Raw genomic sequence first — 24,132 nt, forward strand, 5'->3', positions numbered from 1 at the left:
ATTAGACATGGATGTTCAGGAGGACGAGGTACTTTTTGGGGAGGTAGTGAATTTCTATGTTTTTATCATTTTGTACTCGCAAACCATGTAGGTTGCACAACAGTATTAATCTCTGCTATATATTCTTACCAAAAATGCGCAAGTTTGAGTAGGTGTAATAAATTCAAAACAAACTTCTCAGAAGTTTCCTTTTCAGATCTTGTAAAACCATTCTTTATAAAGATTTTAGTACCAAAAAATACATAGCCATCCAACAAGGCACGCAAGTTTGTTTCGGTCGAAGTCGAGCAGGTGTTTGAAAATCTAGTCCAGGGCCTAATCATAATCACTCCCCACTCTTGACAGTATATAGAAAAATCAGCACGCCCTAAATTTTAATAAATCTGGTCAATACAGGAAGTTTATATGTTGTTTTTCATCTCATAAAAAAAATTCAGCTCCAGTCTCGTATCAAAATGCCCGAATCGGAAGGAGAGATTCCGGGATTATTTTCCGTCAGCCATAATTTGACGTGAACCCAAGTGCAATACTGTTACGACACCTGCAATTAAACTTAAAAATTTTCCTTGCCGGTATATTGCTATTTTCCCCATCTATGATGAATATTCACTGTATTTACCAAGTTTCATACTAATCCGTACTAAGATAGGAAAAATACGGGCGAAACTGTGAGACGGGGGGGGGGGGGGGGTTCGCGTTGAACACGGATTTCTAAAAATATGGCAAAAGTTGTACTGTATGTAATGATCTTGCGCGTTCAACTTGTGCTGTTTTCTCGTTTTAATTTTTTAATAGATGCATAATGATTCACATGAGAATGAAAAATTGTTCAAAAGAAGTTTGCTTTTTATATCAGGGCGACAGAAAGATTTTTTGTCATAAGATAGGGGGTGGGGTTTAAAATGGGTTATAAATAGTACATATTATTGAAATATCAAGGTGTTTTCTGCTTAATCACGAATCATTTGCCTCAATAATTATTTTTTTCGACCGGATTTATTTGTCTTTTACCAATGTGTTCCAAATAAACCGATATTTACACAAATTCAAATTTTTTATTTAGCTCCGAGTGAGGTCTAAATTTTTTAAATTTATAGATTTTGAAATTATTCATGAGTAAAGAATGTTAACGAGTGTAATGGCAAGGTATTTTTTAAGCTGTCCTCTAATTTTCATGCATTTCTCTCAACCCAATACATCCAAATCGGGCCGATGTGTGGTCAACATAATTTATTTTAGAGGAAATCTGGACTAATTTTTCTATGCTCCATTTAACACGAACGAACAGCAATGACGGCCGAAAAATGCCATTATTTCTCATTTTCCGTCTAAACTCACAAAATAAAACCTTAATTCTTAGACTACAATATTTCTAAGTATAAAATTCGGTTTTACTGCAAACATATTTCAACAACAGTAAACATTGATCAACAAACGCTCAGACATTCCTTGTAAGCGTGTAATTTTAGTCTTAAAATTTAATTTCTCAAGCTACATGTACATAATTGGAAATCGATCATTACACAGACTGTTTTGGGCACTGTACTTCTTTTCATACAACGATTTTCATTTTACACCTCTCAATTTGCTTTAAGCTTCTTTAAAGTTAATTCTTATAAAGGTTTTATAAAAAGTCGAAATTTTTACCCCATAAAAAAGTATTTTAAAATTACATATTTAAAGAGAGTTAGGTTCATTTTACCTAACCGTAGATACCAATGTTTATTAATATGATATAAAATACTGTGAAATCACAAATTTTCGTAAGGGGTTATTTTTCTTGTTTTCGAGGTATCACGAGACCCACGAATTCATGTCCACCACGAAATATAAAATGTTACATACATAAGTGCTCATTAATTCTTGGTTCACAAATTCAAATCCCCACGAACCAAGAGATTTTCATCCAACCACGAAAATTTGATACCACAACATATGTGCTTTTACAGTAAAAAATGATTCATGTTGTTAAGCAATGATACAAAAATCTTTATATACAGAGCACTGTAGAGTGTATAAAAATTTTTTAGTACCATATATGTATAAAAATTGTGCAATTTCTTCAAAAGCCAGGATAGCTAGGATTATTAGGTCGCCTGAGTAAACTCAGTTGACCTATTGCTATCTGTTTTCCTTCGGCGGTGTTCTTCGTGCGTCGTGTGTTAACATTTGAACATTTTCAGCTTCATCTCTGAAACCGCTTGACCAAGTTCAACCAATTTCAGCATATAGTATCCATGGGCGAAGAGGAGGTAAAATTGAAAGGAACCAAAATTACATTGTCCCTGTCCCCCAGGGACCTGGGTGTGGGGTAAAAGCCATTTAATGCAATCTTTAAAAATCTTTTTTACTCCTGGAAATCAAGAAGTCAAACTGTTGGTATGATTGTAATCAGCATTTAGTTTTCTACCAAAATTGTTAAATTCATGATCACAGGGTCAGAGGTTCTAGTGCTAGGGCGGGGCTATATAGAATATACAGTGAAAATGCATTATTTCTTTGAAATTCTTCTTCTCTGCTCCTGGGCATTAAATAAACTAAACAAGTGTATAATTATGTTGAATATGGTTGCCTCTTTCAAATTGTGAATTTCGAGGCCCCAGAGTTGGGGGTTTTCTAGTACTAGGGTGGGGCTTTATTGATTATATAGTGAAAATGCATCAATTCTTTAAGAATCTTCTCCTCATGAACTTTGTACAAAGTTATGATGAAGAAGGAAGCCTCTTTCAGATTTGTGAATTTTAGGGCCCCTTGGTCAGGGCGTCTTGTGTTAGGATAGGGCTTTAATGTTAATAAAGTGAAAATGTATGAATTCTTTGGAAATCTTATCCTTTGCTCCTTGGTACAATTGTATAATTACTGCATGCCAATGATCTAGATACATATCTATAATGAAGAAAGCTGTCCCTTATAACATTGTTAATTTCAGGGCCCCTGGGTCAGGGGTACCTGAAGGGGCGGGGTACATAGTCTAAAAATAAATTAATACTTTGAAATCTGATATTTATTTTATTAACCATATTAAACATAACTATGCACTTGGTTAGTTTATTTAACGCCCAGGAGCAGAGAAGAAGAATTTCAAAGAAATAATGCATTTCATAAGCAAAAAGAACTTGCTGCGAAGTTAGAATTGTAAAATGCATCTCCTACATTGAACAAGGTCAAATTCCAGGATGGATTAAGATGGAAATAGATTGAAATTAACATATTGAAATTTTTTATGACCCCTGGATGTCTGTGAGGTAAACCTGCCAGTAGATTTATTTAATTAAAGAATTTATGTAGTCATTGTAGAATATTAGCTCTTCTGGCACTCCGTTCTTTTACTATAAAGCTGTAAATATTAGGGATGTCAAAATATTAAATTTCCTTAGTCGAATATTCCATTGTATTATTCGAACGATAGTCGACTATTCGGAGCATTTATTATTTTTTTTATAGCACAGTGTTTTTGAAAGCTTTCATATTAATTAAATAAATTGGGATATTGAAATAAATTGGAAATGGGGAATTGTAAACACACACTATCCACACCTCCCATGAGAATGTAAATACTGTTTGTTTAATTAATCATTGCCCAAGCCGCTATATATCAAAATGTCTTTTATGTAAGATTATTGTTTTATCAAACTTTAAAACTTCACGTCTATGCAAATATTGTGTATTCTTAAGCATTTGAAATTCCTAGAGTTTATATATATACAATTGGTACAAGCTAGTCCATTAAATAATTTTCATAGTCCATTAAAGCGTTGCATAATTTACTACGTACAATAGCAAAAAAGTCAGTGATTGAGAATAATTATCGCAGAATGTAATTTCCCTACATACAATGTGCAAAATTATTTATATTATTAAAATTTATTTATGTTTGAGTTCTTATTCGTCTGAGGACGTACACTATACAGCTGTAAAGTTTGAGGAAGGATCCTTTTTCAATTTTGAGACGAAAATTTCATTACAGTATCATCCCCTTTTCTTGCATTTATCTAATATTCGAATGTTATTTCATTATTCTATCGTCGGTCCATTCGACTGACAGTCGAATAGTCGACTATTCGTTGACATCCCTAGTAAATATGTAAATAAAGTGAATTAAAAATATTTGGGAAAGAGAAGCAAAATCAATTCGTGCATTATTTCATAATAAACATATATTTTTTCTTTACTAACTGGGGGCACAGCAGAGGGTCAAAGTTTTACATGTATAAGAATATATATATATATAAGAAACATCTTGGAATTATCTGCTGCTGAAGAACAGTAAAACAATGATTAGTCACATTATTAAAGAAGCATCCTCAGGTCGTGTAGATTCACATTTGTTCGAATTAATGTTGGAGAGACTGGGGCCATAATGAGGGATCGGATTTGTACATAGAAATAAATAAGGGAAAAATCTTTAAAATTATTCTGTTCAATAACAGCGAACCCATAATTAGTAAATTGATTTGACAGCATCCTAGGGTAGTGTGAATTTGTGTGTGCACCTCCCCGTAAATTTTTTCAATACTGAACTGATTTATAGTTTTTCATAGTCAATGTGCTCAGGTGAGCGATGTGGCACATGTACCTCTTGTTGCTATATTGTTATTCATTTAAAAAGCTGTTCCTATATACATTGATACTTTTAAAAAGTCTAACATGTCTAGTGTTTTACTGACTTTTTCAGAGAGATGAAAAAATGAAAGTAAAACTAATCATCCTAACAACAACATCAAAAAAAATATGGTGAAAATAATAAGTCCCTTCATCTGAAATTTACGAAAATATATTAAGAGAAATACCTATTTATGGAATAAAGATTGAATAAAGAATTATTTCATAATCGCGTGCATTTAACATGTATGTCTAAACTAAGAGAAATTTTTAAAATTACAGCTAAAAGGAGCGCTATATTCTAAAGCCATAAGCATACTACTAAGGCACGGGGTTACATCAGAGGATTTTAAGAGAAAGACTGGAGCTTATCTTTGCACTGAAAAATGGACATTGGAGGGAAGCTTGGTTACGATAATGAATGGGATGAAATTTATTGAAGAGTTGGAAGGCGAAGAGTATGAAGCACCAAACTTCTCTACACAAAATAGGAATCGGTCTGCAAATAGTCCGGATTCCAAAACAGACACAGGCGTAGTAAACAAGTATTCAATAACTTGTAGCATACATGAAGAAAAGGCACTGAGAGAACTGTTTCTAGATACAGAATTGCCATTTTCCAGTGTTAATATTTTTGAAGTTAAAGCAGGTGAAAAAGGGATAAGTGGAACACAGAAAAATGTTATTCCCTTTGAAAAAGCCCTTTCAGAGCTACACTGCCAAGACATTTCAGAAATTCCCTTGATGGAATTTCAAGACTTTGTTAAAAAGAAATTAGAGAATGTTTCAGTTTCATTCGATAAAGAAAGACAAACTATGATAATCATTTCAAGATCTCCTGAATTGCTAAAACGTTCCATTGAGGAGTTTCGGAGATTGCAAGATGATATTCTGGCTTTAACGGAGGAAGAATTTAATTTTATCATCTTTTTTGAGAAATCATTGTCCCGAGATTTCCCAAAAATTGATGGTAAAATAATGGTTAAGGGTCCAAAATCTTTTGTAAATAAATACAGACAAGCATTAGATAAATTGAAGAAGTATCCTTTTCAGCGTATATCTATTACGGACCGTGTCAGTGGTGATGCGGAAACGTTTTTATCTCAGTTTTCAAGAGAAAATAAAAATGTGTACATTCAAATAAAAGACAAGAAGATATTCATTACTGGAAAGAAAACACACGAAGTTTTTTTGGCAAAGCAAAGAATAGACGAACAGCTAGAAATCATGAGAAAACGGAACAAAGGACTAACAAGCAATGATGTCTCTGAACAATGCTTAGCCGCGGTGAGAATCGAAATGAACGTGAAATCTGGCGTCCCAGATGTAAATCTTGTATCACCTAAGGAGACAGACATTGTCTTTCAAAAAAGTAACGTTAGAGTTTATGTTCTCAATGCCAATATTCTCCAAGTTAAAGCAGATGCAATCGTGAATCCGATGTCGACTGATTTATCTCATAGCATACTCAGAGAAGCAGGTTCATCAGTCAAAAGGCAGTGTTCTGAAGTTTTGGATTCGAAGAGAAATAATATACTTCAGATTGGAGAAGCCTTTGTCACAGATGGGGGCAATTTGTCTCATCTGTTGAAAATCATCCACGTGAATGTACCAAATTGGAATAATTACGCTGAGCTGGAAGTAGGTAGTCCATGTGAAAAGTGTATAGAAGATATTGCTGAAACAGTGAAAGTTTCCTTAGAGAAGGGAAATGACAATAATGTTTGTGCCATTGCAATACCACATATAAGTAAATGTAAGTAATATCATTACACGCCATTTAAGAAGACCAGAAACAAATACATTTTTATGAAAACTCTTTACTAGGAATCTGAATACATGTATCTTATGGCAGTTACATGTATTTCTTTTAAAAGAATCTTCTGTTCACAAATATGAATATGTCATATTTCTTTAAAAATCCTCTCTACACTGCACACTAGGTGAAATTAAATAAATAAGCTACTATTAACTCCTTTATACAATATATTTTTCTCAATGTCCAAAAAAAATTTTTGCACTTGTGTAGAGAGGGTCCTTAAAACGAAAGCAAGTAACAAACCAATGAAAGAAATTAAAAATGATGCTGATATGCTCTTTGACAACTCTTTTTGGGGGATGCTCACTCCTCATTGGAACCCGATCGCACCTCTGATGATTTAGAGGACCGTGTTTGCTCTGCATTCTCCTATTTTGTATTGTTTCATGGACTTCTGATCTTGAATACTCTGAATCTTCTGCCAGCAAATATATCCGATCTTAATTTTCTGGTCCGGTTTTTGCGCTCAGCTTGCTTCATTGGATCTTGCATCGTCTTCCCCACTATTTTTTTTATATGAACACATGACTGCAGGTATTTCCATTAATATGTTTATTTTCTTTCAGGTGGAGTTGGTTCGGTACCACTTCCTGTTTGTGGTAGAGCGTATGTATCAGCTGTGACGTCATACATTGATGCTTACCCAAAAAGTTCCACAAATAAAATCAGAGAAATCTACTTTGTTGACACAGATCAGACGAAATTAGACTCCATTAAATTTGCATTTAGTGGTTTCCAGCATTGGGTTTTCCTTCAAGCAGACAACGAAGAGCATTTTTACCATGGTGGAGGAACAGTACTAAAAATATTTGCCAGTGAAATTCTATTTGCAGATGCTGAGGCATTAGTAGCCCCACAGGAAGGTGAAATGAAAAGTGAACGTTACATTGCCAAAAGTCTTAAACGTTGCGAATGTAAAGCATATGCTGGGGAAATTGCAAAATTTCATGGATGTACATGGCCGGTTGGAGACATCCGAACTACATCTGCACCAAAATCTTTGAAATTTTTCCATATTTTGCATGTTTATTCCCCGAGTTGGAGATCCGACGTCTCATTAGACGTAAAGATCAAAGACTTGAGAACCTGCATTCAAAATGTATTCAAAGAGGCATCAAAACTTAAGCTTGGCACAATTGCAATACCAACTTTTGGTGGAGGTAATTAAGAAATTCTAACAAAACACATCTGTAATTCATACTATGATTTCCATACTGATATTGCAGATGCAATTTAATTTTCTCTTTCTCTTTGAAATAAAAAAAGTATGTAAATGGTTTTCGATACTTTTAACTAATATATATCGTAGTTTATTTTCATGTTCAGGACGTTTTAAGAAGAAATATGGCAAATAAACCATAAACTATTTAATTTTAGGAATAAAATACAACATCGACAAGCAGAGAGTATTTAAAGAAACTGCTAGAGCAATTGTTGAATGTCTTGGAGGAACTCCCGACAGCACTGTTCGTGTCATTTCCATTATAGACAGTGATACATTGAACATTACTTTAATGATTTCTGAATTTTACAAGATACTGAGTCAAGACGGAAGGTATCATAACACGGACGTCATTGACGTTCAAAGACCTAATTTACAAATGAAAGAAACTGAACTTAATCTGAAGGGCATCCTAGTTTAATAATAGAGTAGGTTTGAAATGTAATATCCGTATGTATCAGTCAAAGAAAAGTAAAGTTACTTCTTTTCTATTTATACGTTTCTATATGCATGTTGCTTTATTTATTGAATCTAAAATACAATATTTAGTACTTGATTCTTAAATTACATTAACGAAATTTCATTTTTTCTATCGTTATATCTTATACTGTAGACTTACTTGTATATCAAGCAGGATTGACAACTGAACATTTTTATTTTATAGTATGCAATCATGTTGCATTTTATTTGGTTTTGTAACATCAAATTAAGATAATGATTACCGGGGGTATATTGTAGGGCTAAAGCAAATTTTGAACCAAGGATTTGTGACTGTAATGTAGATTATGTAGTCACTGACACTAAATCCAATTATACAGTTGATGCAGCATTATTGAATAATAAAAATTTCAAGAATCAGAAATCAAGCTGATATGAATTCTTCTTCTGGCTATATATTCAATGATGGTACTAACATTAAATTTTTGTTCATGTCACTTTTTTGTGTCCTCCTGCTTTAGAATCTTGTAGACTTAAGTAAATATTTTATATGGTACTTCTGGAATGAGTATGATCACAGCAACATGCACCTGATGTATTTGTGGTATTCAAAAGAACCTAATGACAACTGATGATTAATAAAATACAAGTATGATTCTGCTTTATTATAAATAATGGTAAAAAAAAACAAGCAAAAGTGATTTTTTTTCAGGATACGAACTTCCTGCAAGCAAGATTTGTAATCCCCAAAAGTTCACTAAAATTGATCCATTAAATATCCTGTTTTAAATAAAAAGAGGCACTGTTTTATTCCTATCCTCAGAGTTATATGCATGTAGTAACTATTTTTATTACTTTACATGTATTTGCCTCTTGTTGAAATCAAATAGTGAAACTTAAACAATTACTTTAAAAAAAATCATAAATATCACAATTTGAGTACAGTACACTATACACTCAGAATACTAAGTGATACAAGTAAACTGTATCATTTCAATTAAGAGTCAAAATCAGCAAGCATCGAGCATTGAATGGAAAGTCAAAATTTTATTTTTTCAAATGCTTTTGGTATATGAAAGATTTTGTCTTACCTAATGCTAAAACACAATCAAATTTTTTTTCGAACGTATGAAGGGACTGGTATCCAAGGAAATTCATTTCCTTAGCAATGGGTTCATAAATCCTTATGAAAATCAATGATTTTTAGACATTTTTCTACGAATATTTTTTCTGAACGTGATAAGATAAGGTATTTTGGTTACTTTATTTGTTAAAAGATGGAATTACTTTATTCTCCAAAAATAGGAAAAACAAAATTTCTTTAGTGATATTGTTGCCATGACAACGGGAAAAGAACATGGCGTCAATGCTTATTAATTTTGAAAAAAGTTACATATGTTTATCACTTTATTCACAAAATCTACAAACACTGCTGGAAAAATGAATGGTATGATCTTGTTAGGGGTTCTCTATATGTCATATCTATACAATAAAATTTGCAGGCAACTTTAGCAGAAAAAAGTTACAAATGGTTAAAATGTGTGAAATTCTGGCATTTATAAGCTTTTTTGAAGGGGTGGGGGTAATTTGAATACATGTTCAGTGTCCATTATATTGGCCATATTGGTTCTGATCAAAGCATACTCATAAATTTACTATTGTTAATAAATAAATGCACATTCAATTTCAAAAGGAATTTTATATTTCTCACAAACGAAACTTGAAAAAGGGGGGGTAGGAATCACCTTGTTCACCGATCCATATGTATGTAAAATTTTGACTTGTCCATAACATTTCAATGAAGTGCCACTGAAAGTTCATACTTGATATTAAGATGGCTTGCGATCGAGAGATGTTTCAAAAACTTGACTCAAGGTCATTTGAACAAGTTCAAGGTCATTGGTAGAAGAAAAGTGCAACCTTTGCACATTCTGTAACATTCTAATGAAAAGACTTGTTTCATCTTGGAAATTATTTTTAAGCTGTAGGTTTGTCATTACCTTGACCAAAATTCATTTGAACATGTTTGCCTTTGACTCAAGGACATAGTTTTTTCAAGGTCACTGCAGTAAAAGTGTACTATATGAGTTTGGAACATTTACATATTTAACTTCGAATGAAGGGAAATTGGAAGTTTGTGCTCAACACAACGGTTTTACTACCTATGACTTGAGTATTTGTCATAGTCATTTTGGTATGTATATCTGCACTACCAAAATTTTACAAGGTTTCAAATTAGTATTTAGACCTTTTTTGTAATAAAAAACATTTAATGCAATAGCAGGAGGGTTGGTATCATTTTATTAGCTTGCTCACAATAATTCTTGTTTATGAAAGAGAGTCACTATGACAGCTCACATAATTATAAAGTAAAACCATGTCAATCAGGCATGTAGCATCAGGTTTGGGTTGGGTAGGGGGGATGACCTCCCCCACCCAACTTTTTTCTCAACGTACCCTAATGTTTAACCACACCACCCCTCCCGAGTTTGTCCGTTTGTCCTTCCGTCCGTCCGTCTTTCTGTCTGTCTCTGGAACGCTTTCGTTTCCACACGATATCTCGAGAACCCTCTGAGCTTTTGCAATGAAATTTAGCGTAGCAACAGTTACTTTCTATGGACTAAAGAAGAACCCTATTGATTTTGTGGTCAAAAAGTCAAAGGTCAAGGTCATAAATAAACAAATTCTGTCTGTTATAACACTTTCCTTTCCACACAGTATCTCTAGAACCATTTGAGCTATTGCAATGAAATTTTACATAACAACTTCCCGTGGCCTTATGAAGACCCCTATTGATTTTGAGGTCAAAAAGTCAAAGTTAAAGGTCGTAAATTTATACATTCTCTCTGTGTGTAACACTATCATTTCCGGGCGATACTTCTAGAAGATTTTGAGCTTATGCAATGTATTTTATACCAAAACTCCCTAGGACCTCTCTCAAAGTGTCCCGCCCCGTTTGTTTTATTAGTATTTATAGTATTACATGTCGCTATTTTTAGCACAGGGGCATGAGGAGAGTTATTGCGTATAAAAAAGGTTCTCGGCAGAATTTATATTCCTATCACATCTACCAGAACTGTTTAATAAAGGTTGAATTAGACACCATGTTTTGTGTAAATTTTTGACAATATCAAACGTGAATATATACATGTGTGTGACTTCATATTTGCATATAATTGTCGAAATTGTACAACAGTTCCGTGGCGCAGTGGTATGTCTCCCGCTTCACATGTGAGAGGTCATGGGCTCGATTCTCGGACGATCATTTTTTTTCTTTTCCAAAATTCTTTTTTTTTACTAAATGATAGTATTCAGCATGTGAAATGAAAAAAATTATGAGGTCTAGCTTGTACAAACTCATAAAATTATCATTACGTTGTGATAAATAATCCACATAAAAAGAATCTTCTATACACATGATTAAATCATTATATCAATATTGACATATTTTATTTGCTTCAGTATACATGTATACATTTAAAAATTCTACAAATTCAATTAGGGGGATCCGACCCCCCACTCACCCCCACCCCCGCCCCGAATTGCTCATGGTTTACTTTTTCCCTAAGCGGGGGACACAAATTCTCTGAATTAGCTTGTTAGATTTACATCAATAAAAAAAATGCTAACAGACAAACAAAGAATGTTACTTTTGGATTGAACATTTTTATTTGATCCACTTTCATGAATACACTGTACAATTTATGGATCTATTTTCTGGATCCCTGAGTCTGCGGTAACACTATCCACTCACTTCCAGCATCAATGGTCTGTACTGTAATGATGTATTCTCATAATGATAATCTGAAAAAGTGATAAAATTAAAATGTAATAATATTATACAGCTTTGCCTTCAGATACTTACTAAGAACCATTTCTAGTTGAGCTTGAGCAATGATGATGAATGCAAAGCATGTTTATTGGAATCAATTAAATTCCAAGAGATCTCAATGGTTTAGTTTATCATTTTATTTTAAAAAGTTAACGTTTATACTAAATGTATTATTTACACGTTTTTCCTGTCTAATTCTATATCAGCTCATCCAATTCTGTTTCTGCTTCTTTCCGAGTTTGGCTTCAAAGTGGCGAATTTCATTCTAAAAACAGAAATATACAACACAAAGTTGAGACGGTATTGATTTAGATATTCTTTAAATTTATAAACTTGTAATAAAAAGGCCAATTGGTTCTAGGTTTTGTCAAAACTCTAAATTGTGGTTTTCATTTCTTTCCAATAACACCCCCCCCCCCAAGAAAAAATAGAGTATAGAAATTCTTTTCAAAAATTTATGTGCTGTAATTCCAATGATGCTTATTATTTGAACCTAGTTGACTTAAGGATTTCAATCCCTAATGGTACCAAATTCTCTACCCTTAAATGTCCGTCAAGTACACAATACTCTGATATTATATTAAAGCATTTTATAATGGAAAAGGATTGCCCACGAAAAATTTTCAAAAAGTTCATTAATTAAGCAGTAGTTAATTAACAAAAATTGCATTGAAGTCTATGGGGAAAAGTGTTTTTTTCAAAATAAAAATTCAAATAATTTGAATATCAATAAATCCTGTGGTGGAAAGATGCATTGAAATATTATAAATAGAATGATAATTGAAAACAATTTTTTTACCAGCTAATTTTTTTTTAATTGATTTTTTTTTATTAATCAAAAAAGGGGAGATAACTCTTACCAAATTTCAAGGTCATGAATTAGGACACATCCTACTAAACATACTTATAGTAATAAGTGGGAAGTAATGTCTAAATAAACTGAGTATTCAATGCCTACATATCTGTTATTTCTTCAATTTCATTGAATTTCTTCCTATTAGGGATTGAAGACCTTAAATTAGTTCAGTGGTACCGGTGAAAATGTTAGCTGAATATGAATTTTCTTTCATAAGTAAACACTGGATGACATCAGCAAAAACCTTTTATTTTATTATTTTACTGTGATATATATACAATTCAGTTACCACTAGTCCACTACATTATATACTTGTCTGTATCACAATACTTCCAAGGTAATCCCCTTGGCTCAACAGGAGTATACGGAAAAGTAGTTCGTGATGAAAATTATTTATTAAATAAATTATCCGCGTATGAATTAAAATATATTAAGTACAGTGTTAACCCCCTGCCCCTTTTTCTTTTTTTACGACGTCATAACAAAAGTCATTCCATTTTACAAATATTTCAGAATAGTGTTGATTTTCATAAATTCATAATTTTTTATGAAAAAAGCAGGTATTATCTTAAATGGTAAATAAAGATATCTATTACTATATACAGAATTTTTATTTAACCGACCATCACTCAAGTTATAATCATTATAGCTGGTGAGTGACTTGGTTACACACATGCTGTGAATACAACAAATCAAAATTAAACTAAATTCAAATAAAACTTTATAATTTGGGATACAGTTATGTAACTGATCATGACCAACTTTTTCACGTTCGGCCCGCAGAAACAATCTAAGTTGGGAAATTTAATTTAATTTTATCATTATTATAGTTTAATATCGGCAATATTGTCGGGGAGGGGGGAGGGGCATACCAGTGTGCGCGAAAAACTTTTTTTCAGCTCTAGCCCAATCGGGCTAGTAATGAAGAACAATTACTTGCCCGAATCAGATTTTGCTAGCCCACATACTTTACAACATGAATACATAACTAAGAACATTCAAGTGATAATTCATATTGATAGACATAACGCAGCCATAACCGGAAGTAAATGCTGATGTGCATTTTATAAATCCAAACTGTACAGAGAAGACCGATTGCCGAAAGTTCTCGACACGCTTAAACAAAAGAAACCCACGCACATGTAAAAAGAAAGGAAACAATAAGAATTCTTATACTTATTTTATTACTTTTAAAGATTTATCAACAAATAAATGTAAAATGCATGCAACTTTTCACTAGACCGATCGGGCTAGTGCTGACCTACATTCTACTACACGCCTGCTAATCGATCAATTGCACAACCAGCAGTTGTGTATAACAATCAAACGAGATCGATTTCCGGTTGTGCAGTTGATGCGAATAATTCCAGTACACAGGTAGTAAATGGACCCGATTCAGGCAATAATTGATATTTTTATTAAAATATAAGAATGTGATTCCATGAGCAATTTATTTTTCTTTAATTTTACACTCTCATAAAATGCCGTGATTGTCGATTAGCGACTATATTTATTTTGAAGCAAGGGCTGGTAGAGCGAAAACGCTGATTGAAAATAGTATTCGCCGACAAAAATTTGTTTTTACCTCAACAAACCTTGGAAATTCAATGTCCACCATGAGTATGCTACAAGTGCATCCTATCCACCAAAATTGGGGCTTCGATATGTGTATAATTTGAAAAATATTCGAGGAAAATAACATTGCTGATGCATGCGATCATTCAGTTGTGAAAGAGATCTCGGGTTATGCATGAGATAAAGGATAAAAAGTTACGAAAGTATTATACAATCTTCATAATTCACCTCTTATACTATTTTATTTTTGGTGATTATAAATATTGGCTATAATTTGAAGACGTTGCCGGGGCAGATCCAGCTATTTTTGAAAAAGGGGGGGGGGTTCCAGTTTTCCTACACTCATGCATGTAGGCACTTCAAACCTGGCAACTTTAAGTTTTCAACAGTTCTATGGGGGGGGGGGGGACTTTGACAAGCCAAAATCAAACAAACAAATAAATCAAAAACACAAACAAGCAAGCAGTAGATTTACATGTAGCTATAATTCGCTGGGATCTTCCACTGGTTTCAAAGTGAAACCTTGCCTAGGACGTGTTGGTAGTCGCACCCAGGGCTGGGATTGTAACGGTACTCGGAAGAAAGCATATTGAATGAGGGAACTCTATTGATAGCGATCAGAAAGAACAGAGATTGAACAACAATATTTTTTTATTCTAAGTATTTATTTTATTAAAAATATTTATTTCATTCGAAATATTTTTTTTTTTCAAAGTATTAAGCGTAATAAAATATCCATGTTACATAACTCTCTCTCTCTCTCTCTGCAAAAATCAAGGGGGGGGGGGGGGTTCCAACCCCAGGAACCACCTTCTAGATCCGCCAATGATTTTCAGTCATTTTTGCAAGCACATTTTGACTTTTTCAGCAGCAGCAACCGATCGGGAAATGAGACGTTATTTTTCATTATTTCTTTAAACTATATCTTTATTTTAAAAACTTGCTTTAAACTGAGCATTTATTGTTGTTGTTTCAATTTCATTGTCATTTCTAATTGGGTAAACTAATTAGTAATATATGGTTAAATAGGAAGAGTTTACGATAGGTACGTATTCCCCAACCAGGGAGTGTTCAAGATATGAAAGGAAATCGTCGTGATTTTCCGGAAAATAATGAAGTGGTAAAAGTTGCAAGGTGAATATATATTGAAAAAGTTTTTCAACAACACTGTAGTAAAAATTATTTTAAATGTGCTACAAAAAAAAATTTCTTACATTTTTTCATCATACTACGCGCCTTGATTAGCATACTGCAGAAACCATGGGTATTTTCACGTGACGAAGATCCAGGGTTTCAGCATGTGGTTCATCTTGAGAGGTCTACATCTTCATTCATAAATTCTTATCATTCATCTTTGACTTTTTTATTGATTCATTGATGACTCCATTTGATAAACAAATGCACTAAAATTTCTATTTAATTAAAAAAAACATTTTATTTATTTTTGCTTTGAAGACGGTCTGAAATGAAAATGATCTATTTCAGCTTTCAATATTTTGTGCATCCCATGCATTGATGCTTTTGAAATTAAGAAAGTACTAGTAATTTTTGAAATTATAAACTTTGCGGCCGATTTGACGCTTTGCATCAATTTTATTTGGAATGTTTAGTAGGGGTATTTTTTATCGAACGATTTTTTTTTTGGTTTTGACAATTTTTCCTCCTATGGTATACATGATGAATAAATGTAATAAATATAATTTGTGAGAAAAAAAAGTGTCCAACAAGTCCGGGGTTTGAATAATCGGGGGGGGGGGGGGGGGGTTCCTGTCCACAAGCACCTGTGATGTGGTGTTGTCATCTTGATCCTTTCCATCTCGATAACAAAATTCAGGATACCGAGATTCAAAACACCAGGAAATACTTACTTCATAGCAACCACATATCATCGAGAGCCTGCCTCTTATTTTTTTTTCACAGACAGCACTTTTTACTTTAAAATATACATGAAATGAAAGTAGGAAAAATTCTGCCTTTCCCTCCACTTTTGTTGCAGTACCGTCAAATAAAGGTAAGGTAAGTTTGAGTTAAACAATTTCGTACTGAAAGAAGTTCATTTATATGCTGTTTTTTATTTTTTATTTTATTTTATCTTTTTTTATTTTTTTATTTTTTTTTTTTATTCATTTATTTATTTTTTTGTTTGCATACGGAATAGTCGTATTAAAGATGCGTTGGATAATTCACTCAAGATTTATGATCTAAATATTTTTTTTTAATGTAATTATATTGTTTGTTACTGAAATTTAACCCTCCCCTAACAGATCTACTTCAACAGTTTACTTATCTTATATCTCTTTTTTTCTCACAATTTCAACCTATTTGCAAAAAAAATCCTATAATTTTATTTTTTTAATTTTGCAAGACTACGTTATAATTATATAATATTTCATTTTATTCAAGTTTGAAACTTTTTGTCCTTCATCTCATGCATAACCCGAGATCTCTTTCACAACTGAATGATCTCATGCATCAGCAATGTTATTTTCCTCGAATATTTGTCAAATTATACACATATCGAAGTCCCAATTTTGGTGGATAGGATGCACTTGTAGCATATACTCATGGTGGACATTGAATTTCCAAGGTTTGTTGAAGTAAAAACAAATTTTTGTCGGCGAATACTATTTTCAATCAGCGTTTTCGCTCTACCAGCCCTTGCTTCAAAATAAATATAGTCGCTAATCGACAATCACGGCATTTCATGAGAGTGTAAAATTAAAGAAAAATAAATTGCTCATGGAATCACATTCTTATATTTTAATAAAAATATCAATTATTGCCTGAATCGGGTCCATTTACTACCTGTATACTGGAATTATTCGCATCAACTGCACAACCGGAAATCGATCTCTTTTGATTGTTATACACAACTGCTGGTTGTGCAATTGATCGATTAGCAGGCGTGTACTAGCCCGATCGAATTTTTACTAGTGTTCGGGCATCGGGCTAGTCCTTTTGGCGCACACTGGCATACCCCCTCCTCTTGGTTCCTCAGGCCATGCATAATCTTTTTTTTTAGTTATAAAATACTAAAGTAATGCTAACATATATAATCAATCAGAATTAAATTGAAATATGCAAAAAAACACTTACCAAGTGTTACAAATTTTCCTGCATGGTTAATTTTTGTTATAAATTCTTCAAAAACTGTTGTAATGGTAAATTGTAAAAAAAAATTCAGTCACTAACCGTAATTAAGACTCATGAAAACGCCAAAACTGAGGCTCAGACTGCTCCAAGTTTGTAATTTTCTTCTAGTCTTCTGTATGTACACTGTTATTGAAAACAATGTAAGCAAACTACCGTTTATTCCTCCTATGTTAGAGAGCTATACCAAAGGGAGGTAATTTGAAGCAAAAAAGACAGAAAATTATGGATTTAAATCAGTTATCATATATAAATGCTTTAGTTGCCTGCAGATTTTTTTCTTGATTCTTCTAGGACAAATACTGTTTAATATATATTTTATGTTGATAAGCTTTAATGTGGTTGTAGATTTCTTATAGAGTACTGCAAATTTGCTGTTTTTTTAAATCAAAATAAACCTCCAAAAACTAGTTTTATTTATCAAAAGGTAAAGAGAATTTCAATAATCAACAGTTGTTAAAATAGAGTATTTTTAGATAAATAGAATAATAATTTAAAAAGCTTTTATTAATGACTATAGTAATAAAAATATTTGTTTAACCATAAATTCAAGTGTCATGATAAAGTACAAAACACGCTATTTGAAAGGCGCGTGGTTTCCATAGCAACAATGCGAAAAATTATTTTTTGCTTGCTTTTTTCTATCATACCCTTTGTTCTGAAAATTTATATATGAGTTTTAACCAAATCTGTTTTTATGCCACTTTCCACATTTTTTAACTAAATGCTCGATGCTTGCTGATTTTGACTCTTAAATCTCTTACATTGCTGTTCGTTGAAATAAGTGGACAGAAAACACAATTCTATATAAGCCCACCTATAGATCAGTTTAACCTCAGTAAACAGATACACTCAATAGTAACTTATACCTATACATTGTAGTGTACTGTATGAAGTAAATAAAGTGAACTTTTATGATAAGAACCTTGAAATTCAAAACCCCGATCTGTTAAAATATTCAATACTGTATCCAGGGTTATTTTCGCCTTTTCACCCTTGAACACAATTTTGCTCCGTTTTAAATTCACTCAGTCACAGTTTTGTTTAAGAAATTATACTGTGTTATTTGAATTCGCCCCTTTTTAAATTCGCCCAACCTAGGTTAGGGCGAAAGGGGCGAAAATAAAACGGGGGCAAAAATTTCCCTGTATACAGTTTTACTTTCTATTCATCTGATACATTCTACAGTATGGTTTTCTTTGATGCAGACTTAGCATGCCTTTTAGTTTTACCGTAAATAATGTACATCCATAAATTAATATGTGATGTATATAAATGTATACATTCACGACTGATAAATGTTTATATATTCTGATCGATTGACATGTATATGTTCTTATAGGTTAATGTACCTATTTGCATTATACAATACAGTTTTTGTTTTAACTCACATTAAAAGTTGAAGCACTTAGGCCAGAAAAAATTAATTAATAGTTTCTCAGGCCAAAAAATTCAAAATTCAATGCAGCAGGCAGGCTTTTTTTGAAAGCAGATTTTACACCCTTTTTTCATTAGTCATTTGTGCAGTAAAATGATATCTACTATTTCTTAAGTTTTGTACTCTTAAAGCGGCAATACGGCTGCAAATCGTGTGCTTTTTCATTCAAATTTACCCAATATATCATTCAGGAATAAGGTAAAAAGTTGAAGTAAGCATTAGAGAAAAATAAATATTCTCTCCTCATGTAAAATTAACGTAATTAAAATCTGCCGGAAAATCAAGGGTTGTACAACTTAGTTCTGTTTATTTGTACCACGTGAATTCTAAAATGGTATGTGCATACAATGTAAGGTTTACAATTATAATGGAATATTAAGTGAAAGCAATTCTGAGAATCAAAATATCTTAACTTTCCGATAAATTAATAATAGTTAACATATTAGTCTGCATTCAGACAAATTTAACATGATTAAGTACAAATGTTGACGTTTTGTGTATTGGGGTGCAGGAAAGGAAAATCCAGCAAATCATACGTCATCGCGGCAAAATGTCAAACAAAATATCTGTCTGCAGTTCCAATACAATTTGCACTTAAAAAGGCAATAATTTTTATATTTCATAAGTGCATTTTTCCGTTTAGTTTACACTGATTTTTTTTTCTTTGAAAGCCATGGAGATACGAGGAATGATATAGCATGTATAAACAAGCCTGTAGGGTAGAACCTTCGCGAGCCCCACGTGAATGTTGCGGAGATCCCGTTTGTCGATCATCCAATGATTGTATTAATCTCCCAACTAAATTTTTGTCAGGAAAGTTGCTTTTTAACTCAAGCCCTATTTTTGATTTTGTTTTTCGTTTGGTCGACTTTGTCAATGTAGCAGGCCAACCGGGCTTCCCTCTCTTACCATGCTGTTTTGTTTATGAAAACTATACTCATGCGTGAATAGCATGGAATTTAGACTCTCGAACACGTTGCGATGTATATATTTATGGGCCATAAATAATTATTAATTTTAATGAAATAATCAGAATTATTTACTTATGAAATTTGTAATTTTCTAAAAGTGTATACATTTATGAGTATGAAAAAAATTCCAAATCCTACAGGAAAATTTTAACAAGTCTGTTTTTGAAGAGATGCGTGATATTGCCACTTTAAATTAGTTATAATATGTATTCAATTTTAAATAATGTTGCATGAATTCCAAACATTTATTTAAAAGTTAACTGATAAAATACTTTAGATTTAGAAGAAATATATTGTTTTTCTAATAAAAACGTCTTTCTTAGCATTTATGAAAAGGGGAATAACTCGATTTTCTTTTTCAACTTGGAAAAATAGAAAATTGAGTTATTTCCCTTTTCAATATGTCAATAAAATTGATCAATGCGGCCGTTTTTGAACCGATGCGGCGGTGCCTGATAAACTATTGATTAATTTTTTGGGGCCTTAGTAAAGCAACAGTGTCAAATAAAATAACATATAATCAATTGATGTTCCCTGTTTATCCATGACCATGGTTAACTTAATTTCGAATGTTTATTACAATAATTTTAGCCTAATTACTGAGCACTGGGATTGTGAACAACCATTCATCACAGTTCATAGATAAATTAACCCAATTCATCACAATACATAAAGTTTTCATCACTAATTGAAGCAAGTCTGGTACATCTGATTGCCATTTATACCTAGGAGCTTATCCACGTCAAAGTGTCCTACTCAACATCACAGTTTCTCTAAACACTCATCTAAACATAGAGATACACATCCAGGGTATCTGGGACTGTCAAGTCCAACTAGTAAACACACTCCCTCTAGAAATGATTCTGTTTGGAGCTGTTACTTTACACCCTCTTGGTGGGTTTTCAGGTATCATCTTTTCTTGACTTTCTCCTGTATTTGTAACTGAAGTTGTCTGTTCTCCTGTGAAAGCCAAGCTATTTTTCCTCCCAATGTATCCAAGCTCTCATGTATCCCAAGTTCTATGGACGATACAATGACCTTGTCAGCAAATACAATTTATCATCGACTCAAATGCTAAAAATGAAAAAGGGGGGTGGTTACAGATACAAAATACAAATATTTATTGGGGCAAACACAATTACAATACGAGTAATTAGCAATGGCACAACATGTTATAAGAATCATCAATTATTCATAAATTTAAACAATGTTCTAGTATAGAATATGAGGCTATACATAATTATAAAGATTTAGAATAATAAAGTTGCATGTTTGACAATACAGGTACGTGTGTTTGTGGGACGTACTACCGTATGTTTAAATGTAATAAAAAAATTACTTTTTTAAATAGCGTTTTTGATTGGCTGATAAATGGACACATGACTGGCATGTACTTATCGGGTTTAGGTGTACGTTATATTGAAATATGTAGAAGAGTAGATCTGAGAGATGTGAATTGAAATACATCGAATAATAACGGCAGTTACTTTTAAAATTATTACTGGATATTGCAGCATTCTCGTGCACGGAGCAAGTCAACGTAACATTTTTCTGCCTTCAATTTAAATTTCACAATATTGTTATGCTGGGAAGAAGATCCCTTATAGCCATTCTCTATATCAAGCGCAGGTAAGTCTTTTTTTTCAATTTCCGGTTTATTATTCAAGCAATTTTTCAAATAAATCTGATTATTTCAAACATGAAGATTTGTCAAAAGAAATTACTTTCGATTTTGAAGGAAAAGAAGCCTATTCAACAGATCTCGCGAGCGCTCGCGAACATTATTGGAGGTATAAGGAATTTCGGCGAGCGCTCACTCTGTTGCACAGGCCTCAGGTAACATATATCCAAGATGGTGTTAAAACGCTGATATAGGATTAAAACAGTATGGATAGGACAAACATGGTTTTATGTAGGGAGCCAAGTCTACATATCTTTACAATATCTATTCTTATGGATATTTTAAAAATGTGTAAATTGTGTACTAGTGTGTAGATTTGTGTAGATTATGCCACGCTGATCTGCATGAGCATGTTTGTATAGTAAAGTGCGATTTACATTACAATAGAGATATAGGCATAGAAGAAAAACGTATGTAGTATAATATAGGTCTGCATTTTTAGACGGTGGCTATATATAGCCACATGCTAAATTGCTGCTGGTCTGCTTAATATTTATAATATAGGATTATTGAACTTATATTGGTGAATATTGGAACGGGCTTTCGAGTGCATTTGTAAAGCCAACGAGTGCCAATACAAGTTCAATAACTCCTTTATTATATAACTATTATATGGATAAAAACCTTTTCTTATAATTCATGATAATTATTCCAGCAATAACTGTTTAGTATCTATATTCAAATTAACGGCTGTCCTGTAAGTGTTCAATATCGCATAATTCCCATGACCCTACCGGACGTTACGGTTATGCTTATTCAGGTTTAGTGGGTCTAATACGTACTAAGTTTTTAATAGATAATTTCCTTTTTGTGTAAAATTGACACATCTTACCTAGATGCCATTTCCTTTCTTAAACTCTGAGAATTTGACCGGACGACTTTGTTTGTTTTCAACGGGGTGTTCTATATTGAACGGAATGTTTCGGGCATCCCCATACACGTGAATTATTAATAAATACAAACAGCGTTCAATAAAATGCCAAAATATTGAACGATAAAATTTTCTAGATTTTTAGTAGTTTTTTTTTATTAGAAACTATATATTAGTTATATAATAATATTCCTATCTGATTTAAAACAATAAAAGGCCTGCTGCGAGCCATTTGAGTCAAGAGGGGGAGCACTTCGAAACAAAATTAAATCTGGGGTCGACGCACTTTTTCCTTATGTTTGGATGGTAATATGAACAACATGTTATCGATAATATACTGACACGCAAAAGAAACGCAACACCCTACTTTAGGGGGGGGGGGAATATTAATGTAAAGTAAAGAATTTTGTATCTTAAATTATGGATATCTTCAATTGGTAAACATCGGCAATTTTACGGTTGAACGATTTTCATACCATAACCGGAAGTCAAGTTTGGGTCTGCTTAACAGAAATCCAAAATTGCATGTTAAAAAAATTATTTAGCAATATTATGGAGTTTTAAGGGTTTTGACTGTTAATCATAAGTAATGTAGCAATATTTCAAAAAATAAACTCTCCTTTCGTTTCCCGTAACGATGCTAAGGCTTCTTGAAAATGGCTTAAGTACGCATTTCCATTGCTCTGGCTGGAAAATTTCAATGTAAAGCTGATGGAGAGTTCCTGATGCAAAAATTCACTACATTACGCCTGAACATAGCCTAACGTATCATATGCATTAAGGACAGTCCTTGTACCGGAAGTCCGAGGGTGGCTACACTGCTCTACGTCAGAGAAAATTCGACCTAATCATCTAAGAAACGAGTATTTAAAAATGGCAAAGAATAATTCCTTCGCTCAGATCTCGATATTGATATACCTATTGTATCGTAGAAATTAAGCTGCAATTGTTGTTTAGGACACTCTTGCACGTTTTACTTTAATGGCTGGGAGGGGGTGTTTAAACAGTCATATGTTACTTAGTAAAATTTAACATTTTTATCAAATCTCTGATGTTCTGATAAGTGAGTTTAGCCTAACTGTATTCAAATTTGAAATTCATTAGATAAAAAAAATCAAACGTTTGTAGATTACTGCTTGTTGCGTTTCTTTTGCGTGTCAGTATATAACCCTTTAGTCTCAATGGAAAAGGTGGGTAGTTTCCATGCACCTACATGTAATGCCTCTGTTTCACTATTTTTTTTTCCTTTGGTTCAGTTCCGTTCCGTGTATTAGCAACATCCGTTATGTGCAGAACTATTAATTGGCAATTAGAAAATATTTTGTTTTTGTTTTGTTCTGATAATTTCAATTGAAAATTTTTGAAATATAAATCTACACACGTGCATTTCAAAATTTCTGCTTAAGTTATTTGTTTAGATTTAAACTTCGTTATCATGATTTTAGAATGCAAAGAGTGTTTGGCTTTACTTCTTTTTATAATTATAGTGAGTTGTGCTAGACAGTTTGTCGAAGTTTAAATTTTATATAGTAATAACATAGCTCTTCTTATTATTTTAGCAGTTAGCAGTCGTGAGAGAAACAATATCATAATGGAGACTGCGGAGGAGGAGGAATCGACCTCCACGTGTGCCCAGGTAGCCACCAATGCAGGTATAACATTTATCAGTATAAAATG

At 32.8% G+C, this 24,132-nt stretch overlaps 1 protein-coding gene and 1 long non-coding RNA gene across 2 annotated transcripts; one reads left to right on the forward strand and one right to left on the reverse strand.

Annotated features, from left to right (window-relative positions):
* On the forward strand, nucleotides 1-8,143 carry LOC134231508 (uncharacterized). Its single transcript, XM_062713468.1, has 4 exons — nucleotides 1-43; nucleotides 4,885-6,358; nucleotides 6,988-7,581; nucleotides 7,799-8,143. Exons 1-4 carry the CDS (start codon nucleotides 8-10, stop codon nucleotides 8,062-8,064), a joined length of 2,370 nt encoding a protein of 789 aa, XP_062569452.1. The 5' UTR covers nucleotides 1-7; the 3' UTR covers nucleotides 8,065-8,143.
* Nucleotides 8,144-11,642: 3,499 nt separating this feature from the next.
* On the reverse strand, nucleotides 11,643-17,613 carry LOC134231510 (uncharacterized). Its single transcript, XR_009984564.1, has 3 exons — nucleotides 17,537-17,613; nucleotides 12,092-12,178; nucleotides 11,643-11,885 (listed from the first exon to the last, which is right to left on the reverse strand). It is a non-coding gene; the product is annotated as an uncharacterized LOC134231510 (long non-coding RNA).
* Between the last annotated feature and the right edge of the window lie 6,519 nt (nucleotides 17,614-24,132).

This window comes from Saccostrea cucullata, unplaced genomic scaffold, assembly GCF_032062105.1.
Source record: "Saccostrea cucullata isolate Sc308-1 unplaced genomic scaffold, CSIRO_AGI_Scuc_v1 ctg4547, whole genome shotgun sequence".
In the NCBI taxonomy this organism is placed as follows: domain Eukaryota; kingdom Metazoa; phylum Mollusca; class Bivalvia; order Ostreida; family Ostreidae; genus Saccostrea; species Saccostrea cuccullata.